At 43.8% G+C, this 20399-nt stretch overlaps 2 protein-coding genes across 2 annotated transcripts in view; both read left to right on the top strand.

The window, feature by feature from the left end:
- Positions 1-14360, top strand: part of Rnf169 (ring finger protein 169) — a 56297-nt gene extending 41937 nt beyond the window's left edge. The window contains exons 4-6 of the mRNA XM_051149008.1: positions 1473-1591; positions 12136-12235; positions 12996-14360. Coding sequence (XP_051004965.1) covers positions 1473-1591; positions 12136-12235; positions 12996-14174 — 1398 coding nt within the window. The 3' untranslated portion in view covers positions 14175-14360. The remainder of the gene's footprint in view (positions 1-1472; positions 1592-12135; positions 12236-12995) is intronic.
- Serpinh1 (serpin family H member 1) overlaps positions 1-20399 on the top strand; it is a 671742-nt gene that overhangs the window by 99031 nt on the left and 552312 nt on the right. The gene's annotated exons all lie outside the window — the stretch shown is intronic.

The following is a 20399-nucleotide window of genomic DNA, read 5'->3' as shown; positions in this document are numbered from 1 at the left end:
TTGACATGTGTCTGACCTAAATAAAAACCTCCCACAATGTCTTGCCCATCACAAGTTTTTGATGCATGGTCATGAAATTATGAAAGTCAGAAAGAACATATTCTAGAAGGAGAGATTATGATCTGTTATTTTTTATAATGGAAAGAAAATGGGCATAATCTTTAATTTGTTGTTTTCTTATGGTGCCACTATTCCAGTAATGGTGTAAGTTGTTAGAAAACAGAACAGTCTAGCTAACAGTTATATTGAGGATATTAAATCAGAGGTGAAAGAGTAATTATCCTATAACCTAAAAGTAACCCCTACAGGCGTTTTGGTGATTATCCTAACCAGACCTATTTTCTACATGCAGTGTACACACATGCATGCACATACACACTTGTGCATGCACTGCATGTTCTTTTCATTCAGAAACCTTGCCTTGCATAGTACTGCTTTATAATCCTTTTTCTTTTTCTTTTTTTGGTTAATTATAAATTGTGCCTTTACATGTAAATAAAAAATGTGTATCTTTCTTCAGTTGTCCCCAGTACAATATATCTGACTATTTTAATCTCCTGTAGATATCTTGCTGTCTTAAATGCTGCTGTGATAAATTACTAAAATTAGAGGGCCAGGAGAAAGGAAGTGTGCTTTGAAGCTGTTTTAATGTTTATTGCTCAGTTGTCCTCTAGAAAGTAGGGTGCAGATGTGCTCCTTCATGTGTTGTAGGAAAGCTGCCCTGCCCACCAGTAGCTTACACTTTTTGTCAAGTGTCACTGCAGGCATCTCGTTTACCCAAGCTCTGTACTGTTTCAAGGACCCATAGTGCCTTAGGCCTGTTTATATCCAAGGTGAAAGGAAAGATAGGAGGTAAATATTTCTTAACTAATGTTTTTAGGTTTAGGCCTGGAAGCATGGAGAGGTGCATAGTCTTTGTCCATGTAGATATTTATTTGCAATAATGCAACTTAGTTTTCATCAGTTAAAAAGAATTTGACAAATAGTATAAAACTACGCCTCTTTCTTAATACTGTTTAAATTCATAAACAGTCTGTTTTTTTTGAGGACTTCCATGTTAGCTCATTTAGTACTTTGTCAGCTTTTGGGATCTTTACAGTAGTGCAGTCTAGTTAGAGGAAGCAGAAACAGACCCATGACACTGAGAGTGAGACTGGGGTAGTCTATGAGTTGGTACCAAACTGGTTATGAAAAGAGACACCAGAATACATAGAGGCCACCATTATTTACCTGTGTTGAGGTCTCTCTCCCAGAGTTGGTAGAAAATATCATATGCAATTTGATAATGGGTTAATTTGATTTTGGATATTTTCAGTTAAAGCCACATTTACAATTAGTATTTTCAGAAAGCATTTGGAATCAAACTGGAACTCAGAAAAGTGACTTAGGGAGACTGAACTTTGAAGCGACAGCTGGGCTACATCCCATGCAAACCCTAATGGACAGTCTTACCTCACTTGTCTCCTTGCCAGTGTCCTGCACGCCTCTCGGATTCAGAGAATGAAGAACCTTCTCGGGGTCAGATGATACAGGCACATCGCTCAGCGTTTGTCTCCAAGAACAGCTCCTACTCCTTAGCTTTTCTGGCAGGGTAAGAGACTGATGACTGAATTCAAAGTTCTTTCATTTGGGGGATGATGAAGGGGTTTTGGGTGAGTAGAAGGGGTGAAAAGAGGTGGAAATTGAATTTTCAAATGTGCGTTACAAAGAAGGGCTCACTTGAGTGTGCTTGCATACATGCCTCTGTGTGTGTGTGCGTGTGTGTGCGCGCGCGCACGCGTGCAAGCCAAGGTTAACCTCAAGTGGTGTTGCTTGGGAGCCGTCCAACTTGCTCTTTGAAATAGGGCCTCTGATTGGCCTGAAGTGTGCTCCCTAGTGAGCCCAGCGAACCCACCTTTCTCCACCTTCCTAGCAAGGCTGAGAAGTCATTCTTCTCAGCCCCTCTCCTAAATGTTCACAGAAAAGTCAAATTTACCCATTTCTGACATCCTCTGGGTAGCATAATGCTAATTTCTGAGCTGCACAGTGTGACCCTTTCTCCTATAGGGAAACAATGAATCTTCTTTGGTTTGACAGTATCTGTAGCTTTCTGTCTGGACTTTAAACTATTCAAAAGGATGAGGCCTGGCTGGGTTTCTTTTCGTTGCCTAGGTCTAATGTGGGTTTTGGGAGGTTTTAAAATCCCTGGTCACAGCCAGGTGTGGTAGTGCACACCTTTAATCCCAGCACTCAGGAGGCAGAGGCTGCCAGATCTCTGAATTTGAGGCCAGCCTGGTCTACAGAGCAAGTCAAGGCTACACAGAGAAACTCTGTCTCGAAAAACCAACAAAACAAAACAAAACAAAAAACCCTGGTCAAGGAATTTCTGGATCCTTTAGGCAGAAAAGAGAGCAGGGTTGGATGATTGCTTGACTCTGAAGGAATGCTGAAGGGCAGGCAGGAAGGAAGTGAATCAGTCATGTGTTTGAGACATTTTGGAAGTGGCTACTCCATGCTGTGCTCCATTTGTCTTTTTTGCTCAAAGCTTGCATTATTCATCCTTAGTGCGAGGTTCATTTTCCCTTTCTTGCCAGCACTATGTAGCAGCTGTCTTTTGCCTCCCTGGCACACATGGACTCTCTTTTCCTGAAGGTGTTACGAGTTTAATGACTTTGTCAGAGGCTGTCTTGGATGGTTCCTGATGCCAGTGTTTGTTCTGGAAGCCTTTGTGCATGTTCTTCTGGAGCAGTCTGAGGTCTCCTGTTGTAAATTTCTAAGAGTAAAAGTCACCATATCTCCAGTCTTCCCTGGAGTAGCAGTAACTTCTTCAGGGCCCTTCCTTGGATATTGCTTGTATAATTTGTCCTAGACCAGTGTTTCTCACCCTGTGGGTCATGGCCCCTTTGGGGTCAAATGACTTTCAGAGTGTATATTTATTATGATTTCTGGCTTTATTAGAAAAAAAGATTTTATTTTCTTCCTGTTTCATAACCATTAAGATATAACTATGATTGGGTATGGACCATCCACATATACAATCAGGAAGTGACAATTACTCTGAATTGTAGTGCTGAAAGGACATCTGTGCTTCTAACCCACACCAGTGTCTTTGTCTTGGGCTTACCCATTTACTGGGTACTGATTCTATCAACTAAGCTAACTGTCTAGCACAATAATTCATCTGAGGAAATAAAAAGAGCACTTAGAGCTATGGAAGACAAATTTCAATGATGCTTCTTTGTGGGGTGGCCATAAGCAAATATAGTCCAATTAACTGTCTTGAGAACTAAACTAACAATTGAAGTTCACCTAACTTGAATAATTGTAAGAGCCCCAAGATCCAGGTTGTATGATACTGACCTCAGATGAAGGTATGAGAGGAGAGCTGTTCCTAAGCCTTTTACCTCTTTCTGAATGCTTGTCGACTGGTTCAACTCAGTTCTATCCCAAACTCCTCTCCAAGCTGACTGATTCAAACTGGCTTCTTTTGACTTCTGACTGAATTGCTCTGCCTGGCCTCAAACTAATTCTGGAAATATGTTTTAATCTTCTGGCTCCTGCTCATTCTCTGGCTCATTCTGTTTTCACCTGTGTCCAGCTTGTTCTCTCTGCATCTTGTCTCTATAAAACTGGCCCAGTAAAAAAGATTCTTGGTTTAAACAAACAAACAAATAACAAGAACAAACTCTTTTCTCTATCCCTGCACTACTCTTAAGAAGCCTCTCTTTCCTGTCCTGTTCTCCTGAGACTTGGGTGTATCCTATCTCTGACTCATCCTGTCAGATCTTTCTCTGATTCATCACTTTATCTATCCCTCAATTAGACATCACTTTCAAACATGGCTGCTTCCTTCTATACACTAACCTTTCCTTTATTGTTTGGGATTAAAAGTATGTGTAAAGGGTGTGTCTGTATTCTAACCATATAAAATTGTAGTCCAGAGTGTGTCTGCATTTTAGCTGGATCACAGAAACCTAGAAGGTCTTTGGATGCAATCCCTTGCCAGAGCAGCCATGTTGCTGGGTAAAATTCCTCTACACATAGTTGTCATGTCCAAGTCAAAGTCTTTTCTAGAACGTAAGCAGCTGCAGGAGAGTCTGGGGAGCCATGTGGGCAACAGGGCATTCATGGACAGGTAGTAATGAGATTGCAAAACACTACGTTCTTCAAGGTCTGTGGATAAGGCCTCACAGGGTAGATGGATGAGTGGGTCTACAGAGGGTGCTGTCAGGATAGTCTCCAAGATGGGGTATCCATTTCACTGTGGAGGATTTCTATCAGGAGCATTAAGGAAGATGCTTGAGAAGCATTATCACAGCCACTGGTCTATTGCTGTGAAAGACGAGGCAACTCCTATAAAATAAAACATTCTTTTAAAAGATTAATTTATTTCTGTGTGCATTGATGTTTTTTGCTTGCATGCATGTCTCTGTGAGGGTGCCAGATACTCTGGAACTGGAGTTACAGACAGCTATGAGATACCATGTGGGTGCTGGGAATTGAATCTGGGTCCTCTGGAAAAGCAACAATGCTCTTCACTGCTGAGCCATCTCTCCAGGAATAGTGGGTGGCATGATAAAGGAACATACATGTATTTATGCATAGAGATAAAAAAGTCAACTTTGGTTTCACAGAATAAATTCTGTCTTAATCTGTATCTCTTTATCTTTTAGACCCAAATTAAGATATTATGGGCATAGTGAAGATCTTGTGTCAGTTCTTAGAAAAAGCCATTTGCTGTACTAATAATCAAGGCACAATGTTTTGTTACTGTATCATTGTCCCTGGTGGATTATTAAAAAGTGCCAGTATCTTATAAATATTGGATGCCAACATGGAATAATCGATGTACTTTGGCTAAAGTGTTTGTGGGTGTGTGCCATTAGCTTTTAGATATAAATCACTTGGAGACTTTAAACAATGTCTCTTGTGTACATGCACATGTGTTAACCATTTGAGGAACTTCAGATTTTGAAATATATAGTTTATTGTATTTCATGAAATTCTTAGAAATGTGGCCATAGACATTCATGAGGTACCTTTGAATCGAGGGAATTTATACCACGGCATCTTTGGAATAGATTTTATTTCCTAGAAATGGAAAGTTCCTAGGGTTTACGGAGCTCTCCAAGCATCTTCCTAGAGATTTGTCTCGTCTCCTGAGAAGAGAACAGGACACTGAACTTTTGGTGTGACTTTGGTGGCTCTTTCAACTGTCGAGAGCTTAGGTTGTAGCTGTAGCTCAGTGGTCCCTAGCATGCCTCTCGGAGCTCAGTAAAAAAATCCTTTGGGGTCTGTGGATCCTGGCTCACTATCCCCTGCCTCTGCGTGCAGTGCTAGAGCTCGAAACCAGGGCTTTGCTTATATCAGGTAAATATTCTACCCCTGAACAGTAGTTCTAGCTAACAATTTATTCTTTAATGTATAGGCAGAAAACACTGTGAAAACTCAACTCTGTTCTATGTTATATGTTATGTTTACCTCTAACAAGTGATTTAATAGGAATTATGAAGCTTATCATGCAAATACTTGCTTAAAAAGTAGACCAGTTGGATTCTTAATTGGATTCTGGGGTGGGGGTGGGGGCAGTAAGCCATAGCCAGGTTTTTGTTTAACTGTTTTGTTTGTTTGTTTTTGTTTTGTTTTGTTGAGACTGGGGTCTTCTTATGTAGGCTGTACTGACTTGACTCATCATCCTTCTGCTTTATCCTCCAGAGTGCTGGAGTACAGGCACATACCACCATATTAGCCATAAGCTGTTTCATGATACAGAAGTAACTACAAAAGATTTTGGAATAGGTGTGCACATGATGAAGGGCTTTGTCTGCTTGAATGAGCAGAAAGTGGAACAAGGTAGAATGCATAAAACCTGTGGTTATGCAGCAGAAGATTCTTTACCTTACTCTTAGCCAACAACATCTGTGGAGGGGAAAATAAAACTGTTATTTGGAAGCTCACATCTGGGTTGCAATGGCTCTACAAGGAAGGCAGGGTCTGTGGCTGATGGGATTGTCTATAAAATAAAACAATTGGAGCCTTATTTCCGAGGGTTAGGACATTCTCCTCATGGCAGGGACCATGATGGCATACAGGCAGGTGCTGAAGTAGTAGCTGAGAGCAGAGGGAGGGAGGGAGAGAGAGGAGAGGGAGGGAGAGAGAAGAAGGAGGGAGGAGGAGGGGGAGGAGAGAGGAAAGAGAGAGTGGGCCTGGAGTGGGTTTTTGAAACCTCAAAGCCCACCTCCAGTGACACACTTCCTTCAACAAGGCCACACCTCTTAATCCTTTATAAATAATGCCACTTTTTGATGACTAAGGACTCAAATATATGCGCTTATGGGGGCCATTCTTATTCAAGCTGTCACAAACATGGTCTAAGGAGATTGTTTGGAACAGCATGGGGAGTTTAAAGTGATGGAAATCATGACTTACTGAGGATTCAGAAGAGGAGCTTTCCATATGTATCCTTTGACAGCCATGACTATGTGGATATATCTGACTCCAGAAATCCTCTCACAGCTGTGAAGTGAGGAGCGCCCTGTTGAAGTAAGGCATGGCTCACGGTTCATCTAGCATAGGGACTGAAGTAGTCCTGAGCACTTTGTTGGTGGACATGGAGGTGAGTTTGAAGATGGTGGCAACTTTAGTTGTAGAGGAAACATCAGCGGTTACAGCATCTGTGGTGGCATTTATGGTGAAGGATATTGTGGCAGCAGGGATGCCTACAAGGGATTTGGTAATGATAGAGACAGATTTGAGGTAGTGGAAAGTACAATGGTTGGCATTATGGTCAGTCTTCAGGATTTGGAGCCATGGAGGGTTACACTCTGCCCCCTATGGTAACGGAGGCTAGTCCTTTGCCAAACCCTGAGATCACGTTGGCTATGGTGCTTCTTGCAGTGGCAGTAGCTATAACATTGACAGAAAGTTTTCATTTGTTTGGGCTTTATTTCTTAGCTCTGTCACCCAGGCTAGCCTCACTCTCAGTCCTCCCTCCCCAGTCTCCCAAGTTCTGGGATCGCAGCTAGGTGAGAAGGTGTTGGTTACTGCCAGACATCAGCTAAGCAGAGAAGGGAGTTGGAGAAGTGACCGGGAATGTGCAGGTTATAAGAGTTTGTGAGCTCAGCGCAGCCTGTTGGCCGCAAGGCCTAGCTGCTTTAGACAGTGTTCATGTATGGGCTGGAAGCTCAGTGACCACCATGACTGTGTAACAGCCATTTTAACTGTTCTGTGGAAAGTTACTCTAGAACATTCCAAAGGGAGGTTTAAAGTAGTTGACTCTTTCCCATGTATGCTTTTGATTGTCAGTGTAAGTGATAATGGCACCGAATAAACATATTTTTATTTAAGAGATGTCTTAATTAGGGATGTGGCTTAGTGGAAGAGAACTTGCCTTGCAAGCAAGGAGCCCTGGGATTGCTCTCCAGCACTGTCAAGGCAAATACAAACTCAAACAAGTAAGTATAGACAAAAGGGACTGAATTAATAGGCTTATCTTTTCAGGAAGTGATCTTTCAGCACAGTGGGACCCTTAGGTGGTGACAAGAATGCTGACCGAGTCTCCTATTAGAATGTATCTTTTCTTTGGGTCAGAACTGCTATGTTTCAGTTCCAAACTCTTCTCAGATTTTAGGAAAGCAATTTAAAGATTTTAATGCTGACAGTGCTGTGTAACTAGCTTGATGGTAGTTGTACAGCCATCTAATTATACTAAAAGATAGTTAAAATGACAACATTTGTGCTGTTTATATTTTACCACTTAAAGACACTAGCATTGTTTATAGTTTGAGGAGATTTTTAAATATATTTTTTTTCTGCTAAGTAGCAACAAATGAAAAGGTTTTCTCTGAAAATTCTTTTCCTAAAGAGAGTTCTTACATAACAATTTTAGACTTTTTATAATTATATTTTAATCAATTAAAGCTGCCATCTGTCCCTCTCACCTGCTTTGTCAGCTTGTGTTTCTTAAGCACAGAAGCGTGTAGGCTGGCAAGTGGTGTGAGCTGAGCAGCAGCCATGGAGGAAGCACATTAATGGATTCTGGCTGTTGAAGTTGTCATAGGTTAACTAACTTTCATAAAAGAAACAAAGTAAAGAGGGCATTGGTCGTTTGATAAGATTGTGATTCTTTCAGATAACTAGAATAATAAGTTAATCAAAGATCATTTCTGGGTATATAATTTGAAACATAAGTAGGAATGTAACAAAGTTAAAATTTAAAAATGTTAAATATCTGAAAAGTTAAATTATTTCTAAGATCAATATTTCCTTTTACTCCTCATTCCTATTTCCCCATGACATTCAAACTGAAACTGTGATTCCAGAAGCTCACGCGGGGAACTGTCTAGTTGATGTGTATCTTTTCTATTGCTAAGAGCTCCACGTTGGGCTGCATTTTCCTGTTGTCTGGATGGTCAAGTGGTTAGGTTTTGGGCAGAGTTCAGATTGGTTACCATGGTCTAACAACATGACATAACTTTAAAAATAATGGTTGCTTTACATTCTTACACTTACTAATATCATTTCTAGTCTTCATTAAGAGTTTTTCTTATTTTATTTTACATCTACTTATTATGTGTTCCGTGGAGGTCAGAGGGCAAGTTTCAGGAGTCAGTTTTCTCCTCTACTGTCTTTACACCAAAATCAGTTTCATTGCATGTACTAGCAGTGAACAATTTTAAAGTGCAATGAAAAAACCCCAATCACATTTTTATCGCATTTTACTAGGATAAAAAAAAGAAGAAGAAGAAGAAGAAGAATTAGAAATAAGCACACACCTCCAGCACTCTCCTTAGGCAGAGACGGACAGATTGCTATGACTTTGAGGCCAGCCTGGCCTACAAAGTGAGTCCAGGACAGCCAAGGCTACAGAGAGAAATCCTGTCTCAAAAACAACAAAAACAAAAAAGAAAAGAAAGTTAACCACAGAAGCATTTTTTTTTTTTTTCCTGAGACAGGGTTTCTCTGTGTAGCATTGGCTGCCCTGGACTTGCTCTATAGACCAGTCTGGCCTCGAACACACAGCGATCCACCTGCCTCTGCTTCTCTGAGTGCTAGGATTACAGGCATGCACCATTACACTGGCTAGCATAAAATTTTAATACTGAAAACCCCAAAGTGTGATGTTAAAAGAATCTAAGTAAGTGGATTGGTGCCTTGCTTATGAATTTGTAGACTTAATACTGATACGTCAGTAATCCCTGAATAGCTTTTTAAAAATAGTTTTAAAAATTCACTATGATACATGCTAAAAGTTCCAGTGGACTCCCTTATAGAAATGGACATTGAGCTAAAATTCTCCTGTGGGATTTCAGAATCCCAAATAGCCAAAACTACCCAGAGAAAGGTTGGCAGTAAAAATAGTGTGATGCTGGATTAGGGGACAGATCTAGAACAATGGAATTAGAATTGAGATCCAGAAATGATCTGCACATTTGTGAGCAGGTGATTCTCAACAAGTGTCCAAGTCATTCATTGGGAAGAAAAACTGCCTCTTTCCATGGTGCTGGCAGCAACGTGAGAGATGAAAGCCTGAGAACAGATTGAGGTTAGATGTGCAGTAACTCTCCCTCAGTGGTGCCCTCAGTGGTGAGAGCTGTCTTATACCAACTGTCTCTAGTGCTTTGCATAGAGTGCTGCTCTAAGTGTGCTTTCCACGTGAAACGACAGAACATTTCACTGATGCTAAAATTTATCAAGAGTGCTTTGACTGTCAGAGACTTTTCTAGGTGTCGTCATGGAATGCTTAATGACCACAATTTGAGTTTGCTCCCCGAGTCTTCTCCTTCACCAAGATGGAGTTGAAGGGAGCGGTGTGAAATGTTTTTCCCAGCTACTGGCATTCATTTGTGTGTCTGTAATGTGGACCTGAAACTAGACTAGTCAACTACTACCTTGGCCGTTGCCCCTGACAAGATGGATTCATGGCCTGGTTGTTAAGACTCAGTTGTTAACAGAATCCGGGACTCAGGGCTCGGTGTAGCTTCAGCTTGGCCTCCTCCAGTGGCATCAGACTCCACACTCCAGAGAGCTGCTCTTCTGAAACTTGCCACAGTCTTCTTTCTTGAACTGATCGGAAAATCTTTTCCTCTCATTGTCTGTTTGCCTCACCAAAAGTCATGTATTTGAAATAATAACGCTGCCTCTTCCCGCTCCAAATCCTGTCAAAGTGCACATTGTTTACAAGGCATTTTAGAGGAGCTTACACAACTGGCAATTTGTGTGCCTTCTAGGAATACAAATGAACTTTAATGTTTTTCTAAGTAAATTATCAATCCAACTTGCTTCTAAGGAACTGTCTTCTTGGAGTGACAGTTGCTTGCTCCAAAATTGTGGGAAGCTTTCCTTAAGTGTTGAATTTTCTTGTTAAAGTGCAAATATGTGTTAAATAGCATCATTTTCTCCTACTAACACCACGTAGCTGTGAGATCTAGAATGGGAGATGCCGCTCAAGGTGCTGGAAAAGAAGAGTTCTGACTGGTGGACAGGGTACAGAGACTACTGGGGCGTCCCTCCCTCCCTCCTCCCTCACTCTTCCCCTTCCTTCCTTCCTTCCTTCCTTCCTTCCTTCCTTCCTTCCTTCTTTTCTCTGAACCAATTCTGGCATTCTTTTTTTTTTTAACAAAAGAATTCATATGATGCATTCCATTAAAAAGCTAAATAGGGTCAATTGAGGAAATAGTTTCTGTTTGGAGTCATCTACATAGATGTGTCTGTCTTGATTTATTGCAGATACTTATTCATCCAGCAAAATGAACATGCTATAGAAAGGCTTTTCTTACTTCATCTCAGTTATGTTTTTAATGCCTCTTACGGCATACCTGTTTTATTGTCTGCCCCACTGCCTAAAGAGCTTGACTGTCTTGTGTTTGTACTGAGTATGTGATAAATGCTTGGTGAAATATGTGCCAAGCGGAGTTGAATAAAAAGTTAGTTGTAGTGTCGTGTAGGTGACTTCCTGCTGTGTGCTTGCAGTTCTATGGTAGAGTCTGTCTGACACTGGTGTAGCATGTCTTACCACATGCAAATTTTAGTTCAGGATGAGTTAAAGACAAAAATATAACAACCTAAACTATAAAACTGAGAGGGGAAAAAACCACTTGTAAATCTAGCTCTATAAGGACTGTTCTGTTACTTCATTTATCACACTGTAGCAGCATAGTGGACCTCAGCACGCAGTACAGGTGCTGTGGAGTGTGCTCTGTAAGTCATAATACAGGAGCTGGAGATGGCTCAGTGGTTAGGACCACTGGCTGCTCCTCCAGAGGACACAGGTTTGACTCCTAGCATGTACATAGCAGCTCACAAACATTTGCAACTCCAGTCTAGGGATCCAGCACCTTCTTCTGGCCTCCATGGTATTCCAGCTATGCACATGTTACACAGATGTACATGCAGGCAAACCACCCACCCACATAAAATAAATAAAACAGAAGTTGTAGAGTTATAGTACATAAGATAAACATCATGTGTGCTGGAAGACTTTTTTTTCCAAGACAGGGTTTCTCTGTGTGTAGCCCTGGCTGTCCTGGACTCACTTTGTAGACCAGGCTGGCCTCAGACTCACAGGGATCCACCTGCCGAGTGCTGGGATTAAAGGCGTGTGTCACCACGCCCGGCACTGGAAGACTCTTAACTCATTGGGATTTAGGTCTTTGGAAACTCAAATGTAATAGAGATTACGCCTAAATTTGACTTCCTAAATGAAAACACACGGCATTTTCCTAAGTGCTTCCATTTTTGTTTCATGGCTGACTTAGACTGATGGAGAAGAGTATTGGGTCTAACAGGAAGAACAGAGTTTGTTTGTGAGGGGGCTGCATGCTGTACACCCTACTGAGGAAGTAAAGCACCCCATTCTCCGAAGCCTGGCAAATAGCGTCCTCTCTGTTTCACCAAGGCAGGGTCTGGAAATAAGCCTGAAACAAGCATCCTCTCTTTCTCTTTGTTATTTAGTTGATAAATTAACCTGTCTATTCTATTCCATTCCATTCTATTCTATATATCATATCATATATCATGTCATGTCATGTCATGTCATATGTCATACATACCTAAGGGAATTGTTTTTCTTGGTGAATGGCTTAGAACGGTCAAAGAGAGCGTCATCTTTTCCTAAGCTCATGTATGAACTAATTGTAACTATATATTCTTTTTTAGGAAGCTAAACACCAAGGTGCAGAGGAGTCAGAGCTGCAGTGACACAGTTCAGGACAGAGTGAGGAGCAGGCTCAGAACAGCTCCAGCCAACAGAGCCAAGGTACACCTCAGCCTCTGCCTGCTGGGGCTCTTCACTTCTCCATCTTCTCCTCAACACAGACATAGCTTCCCCTGCACAGGGCAGCATCGGTCCCAGGCAGATTAGATTAGTTATGTAGAGATTTTACATATAGATATGAAAGAAGGTTCAAAATAACTGACAGATGGGGACATTAAGCCATTATAGAAACCTTTTTAAAAGGTCTAGGTGAGTCAGGCGTGGTGGTGCACCCTTTTAATCCCAGCACTCGGGAGGCAGAGGCAGGCGGATCACTATGAGTTCAAGGGCAGCCTGGTCTACAAAGTGAGTCCAGGACAGCCAAGGCTACACAGAGAAACCCTGTCTCTAGGGGAGGGAGAGGACTAGGTGAGACCCATCTTCAGATTTTGATGCTGCTAAGTCTTTCAGGCATGTGTATGTGTCTTGGGCTGGGGATTTCCTCATTTTTCAAGTACACATTACCCTTCCTTTACCTTTTTTCCCTATCTTCCCACCATCTAAAGGACTTATAGAAAAAAGATACATGTGTGGGAGAGCTGGGGGGATGGCTCAGCAATCAAGAGTGCTTGTTCTTGCAGAGAACTAGACACACAACAAACACTTGCTTCCCATAATGTTAGCTCCAGGGGATCCAACACCCTCTTCTGGCATCTTTGGGCACTGTACATACATGTACATACATACCCACATATACAAGTTTTAAAATAGTAAAAAAAGAAAAAAACACACATACACATATGATCTTTTATATTTCTTTCAGGTCACAACTATAACTCCAGGCTCTACCCCCATTATTGGTGTCCTCTTGTCTACTCAGAACAACCGCTGCCTCTCGGCCCCTGACTTAACCATAGAAAAGCGCCTGCCCTTCAGCTCCCTCTCGTCCTTGGCTTCTTTGCATAGGCCGGAGCGCTCTATCAGCCCAGAAAGCAATGACAGCATCTCCGAAGAGCTTAACCACTTCAAGCCCATCGTCTGCTCACCATGCACCCCTCCCAAGAGACTCCCCGATGGCCGAGTGCTCAGCCCTCTCATCATCAAGTCTACACCCCGCAATCTGAGCAGAAGCCTGCAGAAGCAGACTTCCTACGAGGCCAGCCCTCGGGTCCTCAAGAAGTGGGAGCAGGTCTTCCAGGAGCGGCAGATCAAGAAGACCTTTTCCAAAGCCACTCTCACCTCCCTGGCCCCTGAAGCAGGAGAAGAGTTGCCAGGCTCTGAAGCTATCCATTCCAGCAAGGAGAGGCCGCCTCTGGCTTTAAGTACAAGGTTGTCCAGGGCCCAGCTGCTCTCAGAGTGTGCTGGGCCCACCTCCACTGCCCTTGAGTATTTCCCCTCTGTTAACCAGACAAAAGCAGAACAGGACTGTGTTAGGAAAAGGAGCCATGAGGTCTCATTGGAAACCTGTGCCTCAGAGCACAGAGGAGTAGCCAGTGGGCCTTCTTTGGAAGGGGAACAGTTTGAGGAGTCAAAGTCCACCATAGATGCCACAGTAGTCAAAACTTGCATAAGCACAGTCATGAAGCCCTCTGCAGTTAATTCAGTTCTACCCCAAAATGATGTGTTGGGTGGGGCCCTCAAAACAAAGAAACAGCCAAAGACACATAGTCATTTTGATCTGGCTAATGGTATTCTGGTCAACAGCCTAGGAGAGGAGCCAATTTCTTCCCTGCGTAGGGGCCGGAAAAGACGCTGTAAGACTAAGCACTTGGAACAAAATGGTGTTAAGAAACTGCGACCACCCAGTGGTGGAGAGGGCCAGGCCTCCAAAGACCCAGGGCTGAGAAGGGTGGGGCGGAAATCGCAGCAGGAGGAAGAGGACCCGCAGCTGGCTTTGCAGTCACAGCACACGTTTGACAGTGAGAGGCGGACTATGAGCAGGCGAAAAGGACATGTGGAGCAGTATCTCCTGCGGTCCAGCAGCCTGGCCGGGGCCAAGTAGCACTTACTGTACAGTGTGACGTTACCTGCTTTGCAGAGGTCCTTGGCCTCAATCATTTATCCAAAAGAGCTAGCTGAATGTTCTCACTTTGAGTTTCTTTCAATGGCAAAACACTGTCTAATATGGTTCAGAGAGGCTTCAGGGCCTTGGTAATCAAAAGCCAATGTCTGAATCTTTGGTTGTCTAGGACCTGGGCTAGTACTCCTCGCCCCTTGAGTGAGCCTACTCTAAAGGCCTCTGGGCCCAAATCTGGCAGCACCCACTTGGAATGAGATTGGGAATGGCTTCACTCATAAACATGATGGCCAGAGTTAGAAATGGTCGGGAGAGGAGGGGGTACCTTGTTACACACAGAACCCCTGGCTGCTTACAACAGAGCTGTGTTTTCGCTTAGCCTTGCAGAGAAATATGAGTTCTTCTCAGAGACACACAGTGCTGTGCTTTGGGAGAGGCAAGATAGACAGTCCTGTTTGTCTTTCCCTCCCCTTTGCCACAGTAACGTTATATACCCAAATCAGGTGAGCTGAGAACTTTGCTTCTACAGAAGTCAATTTGACACTTGATTGATGCTGTGTGCTTAACACCTGGTCTTCCTGAGACCTAACTTGTGTTGTCAGCTAGACGATGAAGCCACAACGCAGACATCCAGGTTCCTGCAGCTGCCGTAGCCCACCCTGACCAGGGTCTCCTGGCCACAAGTCCCATGCATTCTCCACAGTCATAGGGTGCCCAAAGGAAGTCCAATCCCAGGGCATGCCAGGGCTACCTAGGGAGATTGGCTAGGCACTGAGCGTGACAGCGCAAAGCCCACATAGAAACAATATTGATGGGATGTAAAGCACAGACTGCAGTGATCTCACCTAGGCTGTCACGGGCTCCTGTTTTCCAATGAGTCCCAGCCTGTGAGATGAACTATGAGGTTTTCTTATTACTTTGCATGTGGCAATGGCTATCTATAGTTTTTGATCTAAAAATCATGAAAAACTTTTCCCAAAGTCAGGCAGAGACAAAGCTGAGACTCCATACTGTGGAAACAAGGTATCTAGCTGGATGCAGCTGGTAAATTCAGTCCCATGGACCTTTGGGGTTTATTTTTCTTAGCAGCTGACACCATGTGTCTTTTGCATCCCTGGTGGTGCATGGTGCTTCTGCCCTTCTGGGCTCATTGAGAATATGGATTATGCTATGATTTTAGGGACTCTCAGGTGGGCTGGCCTTCCCTGTGTATGAGCTGTTATGATAGTTATGTGACTGGCATTTTAACCAACCTTCCAGAGCTTTTATACCAATCCTTTGTTGTCCCCTTGAACGATCCCAGCAGGACACTGCATTAGTTTGCCAGTGAAGTTGCCTTTGATCAGAATGTTTCTGAAACATTCAAAGTCTAGAAGTAGCTGGAGCTACAGACTCACTGCTCAGTGGCTGAGGAGATTACCTGTAGTGCTGTGTCCTCAAAGCAGATGTCAGTCTTTTCGGTTTCTAGGAGAGAGAGCTTTAGGTTTCAAATCAGCCAGAGCTGGTTGAGGCTTCTGCAGGTGGAAAGGAGGCTGCAGAGTCCCAAGCAGGGTGTCCTCTGAAGCAGACAGCGACTCTCTGCAGCTCGCAGTTGACAGTTTCCAGGGATGCTGGGTGTGTGTGGCCATCACCAAGATAGATGACTTCCGAGGCTGCTCTGGCAGGGCCTGTGTGAGGTGCAGGCGTGTGTTTTAAAAGCTTGCAATAGTCTGGTTTTACTCACATCACTTTCACTTCTCGTCCTAACAACTGAAGGCTTTGAGGGCTGCGGGACTGTGTGTTAGTGCCCCAAGCAGGAGAGTAGCCCTGGTCTGCAGACATCAGCAAATTCCACTGGAGAAAACGTTGATGTTTCTGCTACTTCGTTTATTTCTTTTATGATACTAGTAATTATTGGAAGGCTAGTATTGCTGGGTAGTATCAAAAACACTTATTTTTCCACTGGCCACCCTTTTATATGTCACTAATCATTAGAAAAATACTTTCAGTTGGAATTAATTTTTGGTTTTGGTAAAAAGATAAAATATTTTAATAGATGAAAGATATATATATATATTTTAAATAACCCCCTGCCCCTAGTGACTACCTTGATTTTAAGAGTGTCCATAGCAGTGGCAGCAAGTGTGGCTTCAGGTACAGTGTCACTGCTAAGCGAGTATTGCAGATCCTGGGCTGGACTGTGGCTGTCCCTGTGCACCCCTCAGTGAGACCCCGACTGCTGTAGACAGTGTTCTTCCCAACCTTCCTGCTGAGCAGTGGCCCTTGAAGTAGAGGCAAGACAGTCTGTGCTTAGGAGGACTGGCTCACTCTTGAGTCCGCTTGGCTTTGAAGGTGGACAACTGCTTAAGTATCTGCATGCAAGATGCTCTCAGACTCTCACTGAAACCTGAGCACGCCTGTCTTGGTGTGGAGCCCCGAATAGTAAACAGACAAGGGAAAGAGAATGTTTGGGAGGATTGACGAGCTGGAGTGGAAGATACTTCACAGTAAACACTTTACCATAAGGCACTGCAGTCCTAGGCACGGTGCATGGTGCCCCCATTCTACTGTGTTCCTTGTGTATAGGCAGTGTTTATCTTTTTTCTTATTAAAGAGGAAATTATGAGGAACAGGAGAGTGAGTCTTTCTGATGGGAAATCCAAGAGATATGTCATCTCTCAAAAGGGCTTGGTAGCCCTTCTGCAAAGGGTAACCCTGGTGACATTCATGAGTGGCTGCTTGTACCTGTTGGAGAAAGCCATCTGGGCCTAATGGATTGATTGGTATCAAATCAGAGATTTCTCAGCTAGCACCTGGCCTCTGCCTCTTAGAAAAGCTAAGTCTCCTTGAGGCTTGTCTAGGAATCCTTTCCTAATTGACTTCATTTATTTAAAAAACCATTCTTTGTATGGAGGAAGTACTGGCCATAAATGTCTTTTTTGTTTTTAAGTTAAAATGCCCCTCAGAAATTACAGCTACTTAATTAATTATTATCTGATTATACACTGGCCACTGACTACAATGGGAAACTGATGACTGAAAAACTGAAAGCTGTGTTTGTTCAGTGGCCATTCCCCCCCACCCCCTAACCTCCTACTCAGCCCCCCCCCCCAAGTCACTCGCCCCAGTCACTGAGGGACTTGTCCAGTGCAGTGTGTGTGGATATGCATTTGGCTGGAGAATGCATTAGTGGACGTGCCATCTATGACAGTGTCTTCAATGGTCCTGTTCAGAGATCACACCCAGCAGGTCACCCACAATAGCTTCCATACCTTGTCAGTATTTATGAGTTTGATTAGCTCAGCTTCTTCCATTTCCTAAGTAATTTTGTCAAGGAAGAACGGATTTTCTCCTGCAGTGATTATTGAACTGTTGCCCCTGTTCAGAAGCTGCTTTTAGCTTAAGTCTCAGTAAATGAGACAGGTCCAGATCACCAATAGGGCTGAAGAAGCCTGTCCTTGAGTGACCTCCTAATGCATCCAAGCTGACCTCTCACCAGAACCAGCAGTGACTTGGGCTTTCTTCCTAGCTTGTCATTGAAACGGAGAGCCATTAGGAGAGAGGTTGGCTCACCAGCATGGGGTGTTAAATCAGGGCCAGCCCCAGCCCCTGCCTGTAAATGAAGAGCCACTGTTCTGGTTTCCACTGTAATTCTCTAGGGTCCAAATAATTGTGAAAGTTACACAATTTGTGAATGAAGGGGACATCCAAGTGTCAAGAGGTTTTTTAAAGAGGTTTTTTAAATGTTTTTTTTTCTTCCGTTTGTTTTATTCAGTTAAGATGTGCCTATATTCCTGAAATATATCCATAATAGGGAAAATTAATAGGGAAAACCCCATAGTGTTAAGTAAGTAATGAGTGGAATTTTGTTTGGAGGAGTTATTTTAATTACAACCTTTGTTGTTTCTTTTGAAATCAAACTCCATAAGGCCTTAACCCTTTCTTAGCCAGCCCTTCCCTCATCAGTCTGTAGAATACTCTTTAGATTTAGCCTTTAGGGTGAATGGAGCTGGTCATAAATTCTTCTGACCCGATAGAGTGTGAGGAGCAAACGTTGAGAATGAGGCTGGCTGCTGCACAGATTTTCTTTGGAAGATGACCCAGAAATGCACCTTTCCCAGATGGTTATCCACTGTAACATTCTAAAGATTGTTTTGAAGAGGAGACTTTAAGGTACACGGAGGTTACCAGTGCAGTCAAACTAGATGGAAGAAAAAAGTGCCAAGCCTTCATGAGCAGATGGCTCTGTGTATTGCCAGTATTTCGTCTGAGGAGGAAATGCACTTTGTGTTTCCTAAGGTTGCCAGGAACGTGGGGACTTAAACCATGTGAGAGCTGACCTTAGACCCTGAGCAAGCGCCCTCCCTCTTCTGGTGTCTAGTCCAGAAGGGGTTAGATAAGGCCATGCTGAGGCCAGGCTTGCTCCTACTCCCTCCTTACCACTGTGTGTGAGGCACAGCCAGCTCAGTCTTCAGATGTCAAGCTGGGCCAGGAGCAGCTTCCACCTGGCTCCAGATGCCTGCAGCAGCAGTCAGGTTCTCCCTGGCTGGCACATGGCTCTCCACACCGAGCCACCAGTGCAGCCTGGCAGATCCCAGTTTGCATCAGACACGAGCATCCCTAAGCCTCCAGCAAAGCAAGAAAACAAACACTGTGCAAGATTGAAATAACTGAAATGCCAACTAATGATTTTTTTTTTTCACCTGGTAAACTGTTTACTCCTATATGTACGAATATAGTTGTCCTCAGAACCAAGAGCAGAACCTTCCCACCTAGAAATAGAAAATGGCTGTCTGTTGGTTTTAGGCTACCAGCTCCAGCTCCTTGTGGTCTGGTAGTTGTGACTTATTTAACTGTTTACATTAGAATTGGAGAACGGGCTCTGGATCCTGGTGGACTGTCACTGCTGTCTGCGCCCCCTTGATGCATAAAGAGCCTTTTGACAGAGGACTTGAGACAAGGACAAGTTATGCCCTGTCAGGGCTTTTACCACAAATGATGTGGGATCAAGTGTGATGAACACAGTACCAAAGTGCATTCTTCAATGTGTGTGTGCCTGTTCCAGGGAGGCCCAAGTTGAAAATGCAGTAAAGCAGACACATGAAAGAAAACAGTCTATTTCTGATTAGTCTCTAGACAGCTGCGGCTCCGCTGTGGACTGAGCTTACACAGCAGGTGGGGGCCAGGCCTGGGAGGTAACTGGGTTAGACTACCTCACTCTGGCATTCAGAATGAGCAAGCACCACCAGGGTGAGGTCTCCACCGGAAAGAGTGTGCCTTTTGATGCTCCCTCATGGATGTTGCAGTTTCCTATCTATGACCATTCCTACTTCTTTCAGGACACCAACAAGCTGGAGTAAAAATGGCTTGTAGAATACCACTGACATTGTGCCTTACAGCCATACTTAGAAATCTGATTTTTAAAAATATCTTTTTTGGAACCATTGATCAGAAAGTCAAAAATACCTTTGACATGAGTTTTACATTAAAAGATTACACGTTAACCTGTCCCTTTTAGCCTCAGAAAGTGAACTTGCCTGGAAGGCCATTGTAAGAGCTGACACCAGGCATAGTAAGCCAGGGTATGGGAGCTTTGAAGTCAATCACCCAGCCCAAGACCCCTCAGGGAGTGTGCTTCAGGTGAGCATGCTGCCAGCTGGAGGCTTGAAAACAGCACTCCACACTTGGCCCCTATAGTAGCAAGGTGTTCTATACACTCTTAATTCCCTTCTAACTGGGTGTGCTAGGTGGTGGAACTCCAGCCCTGGCCATTCAGAGCCTAGGTGCAGGGCCCTCTGACTCCAATGCTGTTTGTTGCTGCTTCTGCCACTGTGGCCGCAGCTGACCTTGCAGTGAAAACCTCTACCATTGGCCTTGGCACACTGGATCCAGTTGCTGTCTGGGCTGGAGCTAGTTGGGCCAGGAACCAGGCTGTCTTCCCACTTTACACACTGTGCTGCGGAGCTGAGCTAATTCAGGATGTGAGCACAATCTGCTTCTCCATCTGCCTCTTCTCTCAGAGCCCCTCACTAACTTCCAGATTGCTCACCAGCATCCAGGGTGACTAGAGACAGCTCAGTTCAGGAAGGTTGAAGGACACAGACTGAAGCCAAAAATTAAGAGTGAGCCCAGCATTAAGTGTGCGGAGGCAGGAGGATCAGGAGTCCAAGATAGTTTGAGGCCACATGAGACCCTGTCTGGTGGGGGGGTGGGGGGCTGGGGGGTTGGAGG

The sequence above is a fragment of the Acomys russatus genome, chromosome 7 (genome assembly GCF_903995435.1).
Source record: "Acomys russatus chromosome 7, mAcoRus1.1, whole genome shotgun sequence".
In the NCBI taxonomy this organism is placed as follows: domain Eukaryota; kingdom Metazoa; phylum Chordata; class Mammalia; order Rodentia; family Muridae; genus Acomys; species Acomys russatus.
This window is presented reverse-complemented; position numbering and strand designations above follow the sequence as displayed.